Source organism: Terrapene carolina, unplaced genomic scaffold (assembly GCF_002925995.2).
Source record: "Terrapene carolina triunguis isolate 2854851 unplaced genomic scaffold, T_m_triunguis-2.0 Scaffold96, whole genome shotgun sequence".
Lineage (NCBI taxonomy): Eukaryota > Metazoa > Chordata > Testudines > Emydidae > Terrapene > Terrapene triunguis.
In genome coordinates, this window is record NW_020664447.1 from 48,879,775 (window position 1) to 48,892,039 (window position 12,265).

The 12,265-nt window shown below is 39.0% G+C and overlaps 1 protein-coding gene across 2 annotated transcripts in view; it reads left to right on the forward strand.

The window, feature by feature from the left end:
- DPH6 (diphthamine biosynthesis 6) overlaps window positions 1–12,265 on the forward strand; it is a 349,689-nt gene that overhangs the window by 156,096 nt on the left and 181,328 nt on the right. For both annotated transcript variants that reach the window (XM_024200992.1, XM_024200991.1), the window contains one exon: window positions 11,449–11,599. In XM_024200992.1, coding sequence (XP_024056760.1) covers window positions 11,449–11,599 — 151 coding nt within the window. The remainder of the gene's footprint in view (window positions 1–11,448; window positions 11,600–12,265) is intronic.

The following is a 12,265-nucleotide window of genomic DNA, read 5'->3' on the forward strand; positions in this document are numbered from 1 at the left end:
GCAGATTGCTGAATCTCTCTGTTCCCTAGCTTAATCATCAGTAAAAAGGGTATAATGTTATTGTAAAACAGCCTAGAGTGCTTTGGCATGCTGAAAGCATGCTATAATGTCAGGAGAAATGGCAGTTACCTTGCTAAGTTATAGTGTCTCATGAATAACAAGGGATAGAAACCAATGCCACGTACCACTGGAAAAATGAGAACCACACCATTTTAATGGACAACAGTTTTCTCTAATTCTGGTGCGTCATATAATATGAAACTTTAAATCACATCCACCTTATAACATCCCCCACCACCTTCATTTTTCTCCTAATTTTATTGGCTGATGTTTTAAGAACTGCTGATTTCATAAGCAGTTCTTGTTTTCATGTTCAAACGCAGGAAAAAATGCCCAGTAAAATTAAGTGGAGAAAATGTTAGGCTTTGAGGGAAAATAAAGGACTATAAGTCTGTTTACCTCCATTAGGATGTTGTAGCTCTAGTTGAATGCGTAAATTGGACCGGCTTATTGCCACAGCAGCATGGGATTCTGATAGCCTCTCAGGCTGAGAATCACAGCCGAAGTACAAATGTTAACTTTTCTTTGTCTACAAAAATATGAATGAAATAATTGAATAAAATAGGTAATATTCAAATTTTAAGACTAAAGTCATAACTTGTGCTGATCCTAGACAAATGATTGTAAAATGAATGTTTTGTTCCCTCAGTCCCAGTAGTGCCTGCACCAGTTGAGCAGGACCATTCACCTGCACCCAGTAGCACAACTCACAGCAATATCTGCTATCCCGTAAGGTGGGTATATCCCAGAACTGGAAGAAAGAATAGTGAGGTTTTCTTCCTGTAGCAGGCAGTAGAAAGAAGAAACGCGGGTGGTTGTTTTTCAGCCTGTGATAGGAGGTGGTAGGTATGTCTTCTGTGTTTTTTGCTTGTAAGGTGGCATGATGTCCTGTAAGCCAGCCAATCCACCTCTGTAAATTACATACCGAACCAAAGTCATGAGATGAAGCTCACTTAATTGTTTGTGAAGTTCTTTGAAATCCCTCAGCAGAAAGGTGCTGTAGCAATGCAAACAATTTCTAATACTCTTATGACTCTGTAAAAGGCTAGCAAATCTTTCTAGCGAGTCAATTTGAGTATATATTTGTAAATGCTAGAAAATGTGTCTGGGAAATGTTTCCGTGCCTTATGAACTAAAGAAGTACAATACTGCATGTTAGATTTGATTTAACTACATCTAAATAAACCATTTCTGTCCAGCTTCTTAGAGCATGATATTTTCTGCTAATCTCCATTTGATCATGCTTCTCATTTTCAATACTACTTTGAAAATGCTGAAAAAAGAGCTTTGCATTTATTTGTACACTGAGCGTTAAAAACATCACCTAATCCATAAAACTTCTTCATCTTGGATTCAGACTATCAATGGCATATGCTGGGGAATGGGAAAACAGGAAAACCCAATCTACATCCATGGAGTGTTGTGTCTTATTGCCCATTTGGCCTTCCATCTGGAGAATCTGCCACTTTTGAATGTCATGTCCTTTCCCTCAGCACATTTAGGTTCTCTCTACACATCCTAAAAGCATAACTAACTCTGGCTCTAGGTATGCTTTCAAAACCTTTCTTACAAATGAAGTGGAAGTTCTTTTCAATGTACACTGATTTATCTGAAGAGCTTAGTGAGCACATTAAGCATCTCTTCTGTCGTGCTATCTGGAGTGGCTCACGACCATGAGTGCAGACCTTATGGCAGACTGTCAAAAACAGGGCAGACACCCTTGACTGGTGGTGTATTCTATAATTAGCTTTTATCAAACCAGTAACAAATGTGAACTCCTGGATCTCTATAACAGGAGTCATAGACAGTCCCCTTAGACTCTCCAGTCTAGCTTGCCACCCAGATAACCTGGATTTCGTGATAAATGGTCACTTATAACAAAAATCATAGCACATTCAGGTTTCTTCCTGTCTCAAGAGACCAGTCACTTATACCCAGATCAGTTGGTATCCTAGATCTTACACCAAAGACAACATATGTAGCCAGTCCAGTAATAAATTATCTCAAGGTTTATTAGCTAGGAAAAAGAAATGAGAATTATTTACTGGTTAAAGCAAGCAAACATACACACACACGAGTTACACTCTAAATCCGAAGAGTGACAGAATTGTAGTGATCTGTCAATACAAAGTGTCTTTCAGGTGGACCCAGGAGGCAGCCCCTGGGGATCTCTGTCTTCAGTTCAGAGTCTCTGGCCCTTCAGAGTTCAACAGCCAAAAAGATGGAAAATTTTCCTGTGGCTTTTTTTTATTTCCTTCATTCAGCTTCCAAGCCCACCGAATGGGCACGTAGCATTTCCCAGGTGTAAAAAGGCCATTAACCAATCCTTTGTATTGTGATAATCTTTGATGGCCCATGTGATTTTGATAGTCTTTCTGGATGGGCCGAGGTGAGGGGGAGGGCTTATTTCCAGACCTGAGTTAATAAATTTAGAGCAAACATTTTCAAAGTTATAAAGCAAAACTTACCTATTTTCTTACAGCATGGAATACAGACATTAGAAGTTAGATTAATGCATGCAGCAATTTACAAGCATTTCATAGAATCTGAACACTAAATACATTCTTATAAGACTAATGCCTGTTTTGAGCAAAACTAACGTACAGGTGACCTGTCTGGTCTCAAGTTGCGAGGTTGTCATTTCTTAGCTAGTGCCTGCAGCCTGGGTAAGAGCTGGCATCTGGCCTGCCAGTGCACAATATCCTCTCTACTTTATTTCATCCCAAAATTGCTCTATTTCTCCAATAAAAGGAATAGTTCTTTTTCTGTCCTTTTATATTTATCAAGATGCTTTTATTGAACAAAACAAAAAAATCCTGATATTTCAGAATAATTTCTCTTGTGTCCCTACACAGTGCATGAAAAACTGAAAGAAGCTGCATGTGGTCCCCCTCAATATGTTTGTTTTAACAAGCAATATGATCAAGTTAGAAAGCACGGAACAAAGAGATTATCATAATCTTTCCTTATGTTTTATGAGTTCTCTGCCATGTTCTATTCTGATTGCTATTGAGTGGGAGAACTCATTTTTAAATTTTGGTAGCAACAAGCTACCACACCTGCTTCTGTGATGGAGAATTTAAGTTTCTTAATAAGACAAACACTAAGAGTCTGGTGGTTACTGGTGTTTCATATAATGCTACTGATGTGTGCGTGGAGCCTTAGACACATAAGATAAGGTACCTGCTTACAAACTAAAGGCCTCTACCTAGAAACATGTATGCATGTGCTTGACTTTGGAACACTTTTGTGTTTGCTCAGCCATTGAAAAAACGTATCAAGGGTTTCTGTGGATTCTCCGTCACTGGAAATTTTAAAATCAAGTTTGGATGTTTTTGCTAAAAGATATGTGGTAGTTCAAACAGGAATTTAATTCAGGGAAATCCTATAGTCTGTATTATACAGGAGGTCAAACTAGATGTTCATGTTGGTCTCTTCTGGCTTTATAATCACTGAATCTATTAATATAACTTTACTCATGTCGTATGTCAGTACGACTCACATGAGTAGAGTGAAGCAAATGCATAAGTGTTTGCAGGCTCAGAGCCAAAATTAGATTGATATCATACCAAAGTGGATGGGGAGATACAGTAATTAATAGAAAAAATATATTGTTTACGTGAAAGAGCATGAGTGTTGTTTTGTGGTAACAAAGATCCTATACTATTTTTTATTTTTAAATGGACAAACACAGAAGGGAAGATCATTTGTACAACGTCAGTCCATTTATGGCAGTCTCTTCATCCTCTGTTTCAAGTTTCAACCTCCTAGGCAGATTAGTTTCTCTGTAGGCAGTAATGGCAGGCCAGTGTTTGTACTAGCTCTGAAAACAGCAACTAAACAGGATCTGGCAGCTCTGCCTATGCTGGCATTGAGCCCATAGCCCAAACTAGTGCCAGGTCCCACACCTAATGCTTCTGCTGAAGCCTGCACCTGTGCTGGTTTTGATACTGATTGATTACCTGCATTGTTGGAGTAATCCAGGATTCTGCCTTGAAAAAGCTTTGCCATTTATCCTAAGCCTTGCAATCAACCGGACTGCATAACTGTTTGTGCAGTCCTTTGTGTATTTACAGTGACATCAGACAGTTCCTACAGCTTGACAGTAATTTCCAAAAGGAATGTTGATGAACAGGTGTTTGTGTAAATGTATGTAATTATATTCAGTATATCCATATCTGTAAATGGATGTTGATAGGACTATAATATATACACATGCGTGCGCACACACACACACACATACATATAACTTTATCAATATTCATGTATTTACAAGAGAAAGAAGACAATGGTGGGAGTTACAAAGGTTTGATTTGGCTTAAGTTTGGGATGCTTGTATTATTCATAAATATCAGAGTCACAAGAGAATTCTGCAGGTGATCCTGAGCAAATGCTCATATAATCTCCATACCCCACACCATGCCATCATGAATTATGTGTATGATGCTTATTTTACAAAAAGGGTGTTTAGAGATTTACTTAAAAGTGTATGCTATAGAGCAGTGGTGGGCAACCTGCAGCCCGCGGGCCACATGCGGCCCTTCAGGATAATCTGATTGCGGGCCGCGAGACATTTTGCTGACATTGAGCGTCCACAGGCATGGCCGAGGGTAGCTCCCATTGGCCGCGGTTCGCTGTTTGCCAATGAAATGCTAAGGGAGATTAGAGAGGCTATCAAAATAAAGAACTCAATAATAGTGGGAGATTTCAATTATCCCCATATTGACTGGGTACATGTCACCTCAGGATGAAATGCAGAGACAAAATTTCTTGATACTTTAAATGACTGCTTCTTGGAGCAGCTGGTACAGGAACCCACAAAGGGAGAGGCAATTCTCGATTTAGTCCTGAGTGGAGCGCAGGATCTGGTCCAAGAGGTAACTATAATAGGACAGCTTGGAAATAGTGACCATAATATAATAACAATTAACATTCCTGTGGTAGGAAGAACACTTCAACAGCCCCACACTGTGGCATTTAATTTAAAAAAGGGGAACTATGCAAAAATGAGGAGGCTAGTTAGACAGAAATTAAAAGGTACAGTGACTTAAGTGAAATCCCTGCAAGCTGCATGGACACTTTTCAAAGACACCATAACAGAGGCCCAACTGAAATGTATACCCCAAATTAAAAAAACACAGTTAAAGAACTAAAAAAGAGCCACTGTGGCTTAACAACCATGTAAAAAACGCAGTGAGAGATAAAAAGACATCTTTTAAAAAGTGGAAGTCAAATCCTAGTGAGGTAAATAGAAAGGAGCATAAACACTGCCAAATTAAGTGTAAAAATGTAATAAGAAAAGCCAAAAAGGAGTTTGAAGAACAGCTAGCCAAAAACTCAAAAGGTAATAACAAAATGTTTTTTAAGTACATCAGAAGCAGGAAGCCTGCTAAACAACCAGTGGGGCCCCTGGACGATTGAGATACAAAAGGAGCACTTAAAGACGATAAAGTCATTGCGGAGAAACTAAATGGATTCTTTGCTTCAGTCTTCACGGCTGAGGATGTTAGGGAGATTCCCAAACCTGAGCTGGCTTTTGTAGGTGACAAATCTGAGGAACTGTCACGGATTGAAGTGTCACGAGAAGAGGTTTTGGAAGTAATTGATAAACTTAACATTAACAAGTCACCGGGACCAGATGGCATTCACCCAAGAGTTCTGAAAGAACTCAAATGTGAAGTTGCGGAACTGTTAACTAAGGTTTGTAACCTGTCTTTTAAATCAGCTTCTGTACCCAATGACTGGAAGATAGCTAATGTAACGCCAATATTTAAAAGGGACTCTAGAGGTGATCCTGGCAATTACAGACCGGTAAGTCTAATGTCAGTACCGGGCAAATTAGTTAAAACAATAGTAAAGAATAAAATTGTCAGACACATAGAAGAACATAAATTGTTAGGCAAAAGTCAACATGGTCTCTGTAAAGGGAAATCACGTTTTACTAACCTATTAGAGTTCTCTGAAGGGGTCAACAAACATGTGGACAAGGGGGATCCAGTGGACATAGTGTACTTAGATTTCCAGAAAGCCTTTGACAAGGTCCCTCACCAAAGGCTCTTACGTAAATTAAGTTGTCATGGGATAAGAGGGAAGATCCTTTCATGGACTGAGAACCGGTTAAAAGACAGGGAACAAAGGGTAGGAATAAATGATAAATTCTCAGAATGGAGAGGGGTAACTAATGGTGTTCCCCAAGGGTCAGTCCTAGGACCAATCCTATTCAACTTATTCATAAATGATCTGGAGAAAGAGGTAAACAGTGAGGTTGCAAAGTTTGCAGATGATGCTAAACTGCTCAAGATAGTTAAGACCAAAGCAGACTGTGAAGAACTTCAAAAAGATCTCACAAAACTAAGTGATTGGGCAACAAAATGGCAAATGAAATTTAATGTGGATAAATGTAAAGAAATGCACATTGGAAAAAATAACCCCAACTATACATACAATATGATGGGGGCTAATTTAGCTACAACTAATCAGGAAAGAGATCTTGGAGTCATCTTGGATAGTTCTCTGAAGACGTCCATGCAGTGTGCAGCGGCAGTCAAAAAAGCAAACAGGACGTTAGGAATCATTTAAAAAGGGATAGAGAATAAGACGGAGAATACCTTATTGCCCTTATATAAATCCATGGTATGCCCACATCTTGACTACTGCATACAGATGTGGTCTCCTCATCTCAAAAAAGATATACTGGCATTAGAAAAGGTTCAGAGAAGGGCAACTAAAATGATTAGGGGTTTGGAATGGGTCCCATATGAGGAGAGATTAAAGAGGCTAGGACTTTTCAGCTTGGAAAAGAGGAGACTAAGGGGGGATATGATAGAGGTATATCAAATAATGAGTGGTGTGGAGAAAGTGAATAAGGAAAAGTTATTTACTTGTTCCCATAATATAAGAACTAGGTGCCACCAAATGAAATTAATGGGCATCAGGTTTAAAACAAATAAAAGGAAGTTCTTCTTCACACAGCGCAAAGTCAACCTGTGGAACTCCTTGCCTGAGAAGGTTGTGAAGGCTAGGACTATAACAGGGTTTAAAAGAGAACTAGATAAATTCATAGAGGTTAAGTCCCTTAATGGCTATTAGCCAGGATGGGTAAGGAATGGTGTCCCTAGCCTCTCTTTTTCAGAGGATGGAGATGGATGGCAGGAGAGAGATCACTTGATCATTACCTGTTAGGTTCACTCCCTCTGGGACACCTGGCAGGATACTGGGCTTGATGGACCTTTGGTCTGCCCCAGTATGGCCATTCTTATGTTCCCAGCCAATAGGAGCTGCGGGAAGCGGCGGGCCGCAGGTAGCCCACCACTGCTATAGAGAGTTATTAAAAATACAATTGGTACTGTTTCTGTATCCCTTCACTTGTAAAATGCCTTCATACCACAAATTCAACCATACAGGATTTGGAAACAGAGGAAAATTATAACAAACGTCTCATAATCACGTAAAAGAGCTTTCTACCTATAAGGTAGTGACTTTAAAGAAGCTAAGTATCAGGGGGTAGCCGTGTTAGTCTGTATCTACAAAAACAAGAAGAAGTCTGGTGGCACCTTAAAGACTTACAGATTTATTTGGGCATAAGCTTTCGTGGGTAAAAACCTCACTTCTTCAGATGCCCAAATAAATCTGTAAGTCTTTAAGGTGCCACCAGACTTCTTCTTGTTTTTAAAGAAGCTAGTTTATCATCTACAAAGGCTAGAAACAAAGGGATTATATCAGTGGAAAGGGGGAATTCGTTCCTTTCTAATTATATATTCATAGTCATGATGGATCATGAAACCTCTGATTGGTAGAGGATCATGTTCTTTTTGAGCAGTAATTCAACATTTTGGAGGAGAAGGAAGAGAAAGTATTGTGACAAGTTGTTTTGGGGGCAAAACCAAGAGCAACACCACGATATTGGCACTGGTATTATGATGCTTGTACACATGCTTATATAGGGGGTAGAAGGAAGGGGCACAACCAGGCCATCAAGGTACTATTCAGCACTGGCTAATTTCATGGCAACACTGTTTTAACCTGCATTCACTGTGGTTCCAATGCTAAATGCCTGTTTCATGATACATACCGTCTTAAAATTAACCAGAGAAAGCAACTGTAAATTAATGAAAAACTAATTACATGCTAGCAGGAAAAGTAATACCTTTTTCTGCTTGGTTGCATTGCACAGCTTATAGACATATATGAAAGGAGGCAGCTCTTGGACCATCACTGTTTCCCATGTGGTTGCTCGTGGAGGGGCAATCTAGTGTGAGTGTTACTTACATGCTGTCTGAGAATCCTACCCCTTTATTTTCTAGACATACTTGAGGGGTTGTGGGTCTCATGTAGCCCTGTAGGCAACAGCAAAACAGAACTACCCACAGAAATGGTATAATTTGTTCAATTAATGGGAAATTATATGGATGCTGTTGGATGCTAGTATGTTGTAATGTATGTAATGTTTGGAGTGGATATGTTGTTTGTGCTTAGTTGCAGCCTTCATCTTTCCACTATTACGTTACATTCGGTTGACTTGTTTTAATGTACAGTTGGCTCACATAAAATAGACTATTGCCCCGTCTTTTACACCTTCCTAGGAGGAATGAATAAAATGAGGTCCAATCAAAGAGCGTCAGCTCCTCTTAGAGCATAGTTTTAGTGTTTGCAGTTCTTGCTAAATTCCCCTTGAGCCTTTTTAGAGGCAGCCAGGGCTAAGGTTCCTCTCCTAGATAATGACCTTTTTGTAATTTAACCTTTTCTGAGAATTTCCAAACATACTGCTTTCACTTAGCTGGATCCTTTTACTCCCCAGTGAAGCCAGACATTTATGTAAATGTTGAGTTCTCAATGCAGACTTTTGACCCAAACCATTGTGTGTGTGTTGGGGGGGGGGGGGGGGAATTTGCTAGGGATCAGTCCCATAACTTACAGAGAGCACTTTAATACTGGAATGAACTATATCATACGTGTTTGGAGGGGCTTTTTTAGGAGAGAGGAAAAATACAAAAAGGATATTATGTGGCTAATTATGATGGCCTAAATATTCAAAAGCGACTACTGATTTTTGGTGTGTCTGTTTTTGGATGCCTAGCTTGAGACACCTTGAAGGGGCCATATGTTCAAAGGTGAGACGCACAGAGGAGCCAATTTAAGGTTAGACCAGTAACCTTAATTCTGGCATTTACAAGTTTTGAGTGCTTCACTGTACAACATAAATTTGATTATATGTAGTTTGATGTATGTATTTCAACATATAATGTGTAATTTGTCTGCATGCTTACAGGATATTTTCACCAGGTTCTAATTCATGCTAGAAGACTGCAGAATTGTTCATATTGTTTTTTGTATTCCTTTTTTATCTTGCTTTACTCTGCTTTTTCCTCATTTTGTAGATTTAGAGTGTAATAAAAATGCAATAATGTACATAGTTGCATAAGTTGCACACTGTAGGAAAAAATCATTTAAAATTATGGGCCATTGAGCAGCAAATGAATTAATAGCATATGGAGGTAATGCTTATAGTAATATTCAGTCAAAGACTATGGGCAAAATTCTACCCTAGCTCAGCATTGATGTGTTTAGATGTAGAGAAGCAGTATTAGCAAAGCCAAGTCTCTAGGAGTCACCATGCCATACAGAATGGGGTGTCTCATGAGGACTTGGTAAAAACACAGCGTACAATGGTTCTTTTGTTGCTCAAAAAATGAGAACCATGCACACTCTTTCTTCCCGTCCAATATCTGCTGTTGAACACAGAGTGTATGAAGGTGCATTGGGGCCTGGCCATGACCCTAAGCCAACTAGTTATGCTTCCTTGGGTCTACGGAGTACTTGCAGATACATTAGTTAGGATGTCCTTCAAAATGTTCAAGAGAGTGCTAGCTATGTCAAGGTACAGGAGTAGGCACTTTGCATTTTTTCCTTCCTACTGCACTGAGCAACACAAGAAAAGAATTTACCCTTAGGGAATGTCTACACTGCAACTAAAAACCCATGGCTGGCCCGTGCCCGTTGACTTGGGTTCGCGTGGCTCGGGCAAAGGGGCTGTTTAATTGTGGTGCAGACGTTTGGGCTCAGGCCTTTAGTCTGAGCCCTGTGAGCTTAAGTCAGCTGGCACAGGCCAGCCGTGTGTTTTTAATCGGAGTGTAGACAAACCCTTAGTTTATACATTCTGGAAGGTGCTGTTTTCCATGGTCTAATCCAACTGCTGTGGATTTTAATAGGTGGTGTTGATGCTTGTGGACTCACTAGATCAGCCCAATGAGTATTTTTAGAATACATTCATTTTTTGAAGTCAACCAGTCAATCACTGGAACATTTTTAACTTTCCTGTTATACTTTCCTAGTCCTCTGTGTCAAATATTTTATGTCAGAGATAACTATTGAATTCTATCTTTCTATTTTCCCTCCTGCCTTTGAATAGTACCACTATCCTTTCCCTATCTGTAGTATCTCAGGAGGATGTTGAACAGCAGCTACTAAAGTTAGACATTTTTAAATCAGCAGATCCAGATAGCTTGCATTCAAGAATTAAAAGAGATGGCTGAGAAGCTTGCTGGACCATTAATGTTGATTTGCAATAAGTCTATGGAGCTCAGGGGAAGTCCCAGAAAACTGGAAGAAAGTTAATGTTGTGCGAATACGTTAAAAGGATAATTATAGGCCTGTCACCCTGACACCGATCGTGGGCAAGATGGTGGAGCTGCCGATATGGGACTCAATTAATAAAGAATTAAAGGAGGGTCTCGTCAATTTAGCAGAGAAGGGTATAACACAATCCAGTGGCTGGAAATTGAAGCTAGTCAAATTCAGACTGGAAATAAGGTGTACGTTTTAAACGATGAGAGTGATTAGCCATTAGAACAATTTAACAAGGTTTGCGGTGGATTCTCCATCATCAGCCATTTTTACATTTATATTTTTCTTTAAAATATGCTTTAGGAATTATTTTGGGGAAGTTGTATGGCCTATACAGGAGGTCAGATTAGATGTTTACTAAAGTTCCTCGTGGCTTTGGAATATCTGAATCCCTCATTTCTGGTAAAGTATATCTGTACTGGATAATGGTGGTATAGCTTTTATTTATTACAGTATTGTCTTGTCTCTGTTACCTTGAATATCGTCAGTCCTTAATCGGTTGTTTTACGATGCTGAATCTGTGTTATGATTCCATACTTCACATCAGCAATATCATATTGTATTGTGCTCTTTTGCTGTCCAGATAATGATGAATCCTGTTGCCTTTCCTCTATTATTTGTCCTAAGATTAAATTTCCTTTTAGCGCTAATATTCCTTGTTATAAAAATCTGAAGGGTTTTTTTTTTTTTAGGTTTGAACATGACAGTTTACCACAGCCTAGCACAATATTTGCTTGCTTATGTCAGAATATTTGTTTCAATCAGGTGGAATCTTCAGACAAGTTTATGATCTGTAGCTGTTCTTGCGAGGTAAGCTGTAATGAGGTTAGTATGCCACCTGTATCTGAGGCAGATGGACCACAGAAAACCCCTCCTATCATCTGGAAATCATTGGAACATACTTCTCTGCAATACAGTGAGTTTTGAATACTACATACCGCTCTGTCATTAGGAGAGGGGGTTATATTTATTTCATATACTATTGTGGAACATAATATTAAACATTATAAAAAAATTGTAATCTTTTTGCTGTCCAGACAGTCTGAAGAAAAAATGCATCTGGGATAATGCATATAAGGAGAAACGTTTTGTCTCTGCACAAAGAGATCATCTTGTGTGATCACATACAGTATTTATACTTATGCGTTTGAGATTAATTCCAGGACTGATGCTGCTTCTTGAAAGGATAGCCCTGTCAATTTTTTATAAGAGAAAACACCAAGTTTTCACAGCACTGCCTCTGTCCATGTAATTTAATCTGTTTTATAATTTAACCTTCAATTAATTGGATTAGAGAAAAGGTTATGGTGGCTTAAAAAAAATCACACACACTCCCCCCAGTCCCTGCATCTTTTAAAAATATAAAATAACAGCCTGCTCTGCCTCAATTTTCAGTGTACCAAAAAATCCTTTATATACTTTCTCTTGTGGTTGGAATGTGAAAGTGGTACTGTTACAACTTTCTTTTCAATCAAACTACTTTCACAATTTTATTTGGTGTCCATGCAGCTTCTTGTGCTGAGAAGTGACTTCAGGCTGTTCTATCTGGAAGCGATTGACTCAGATTTATACATGGGTGAAT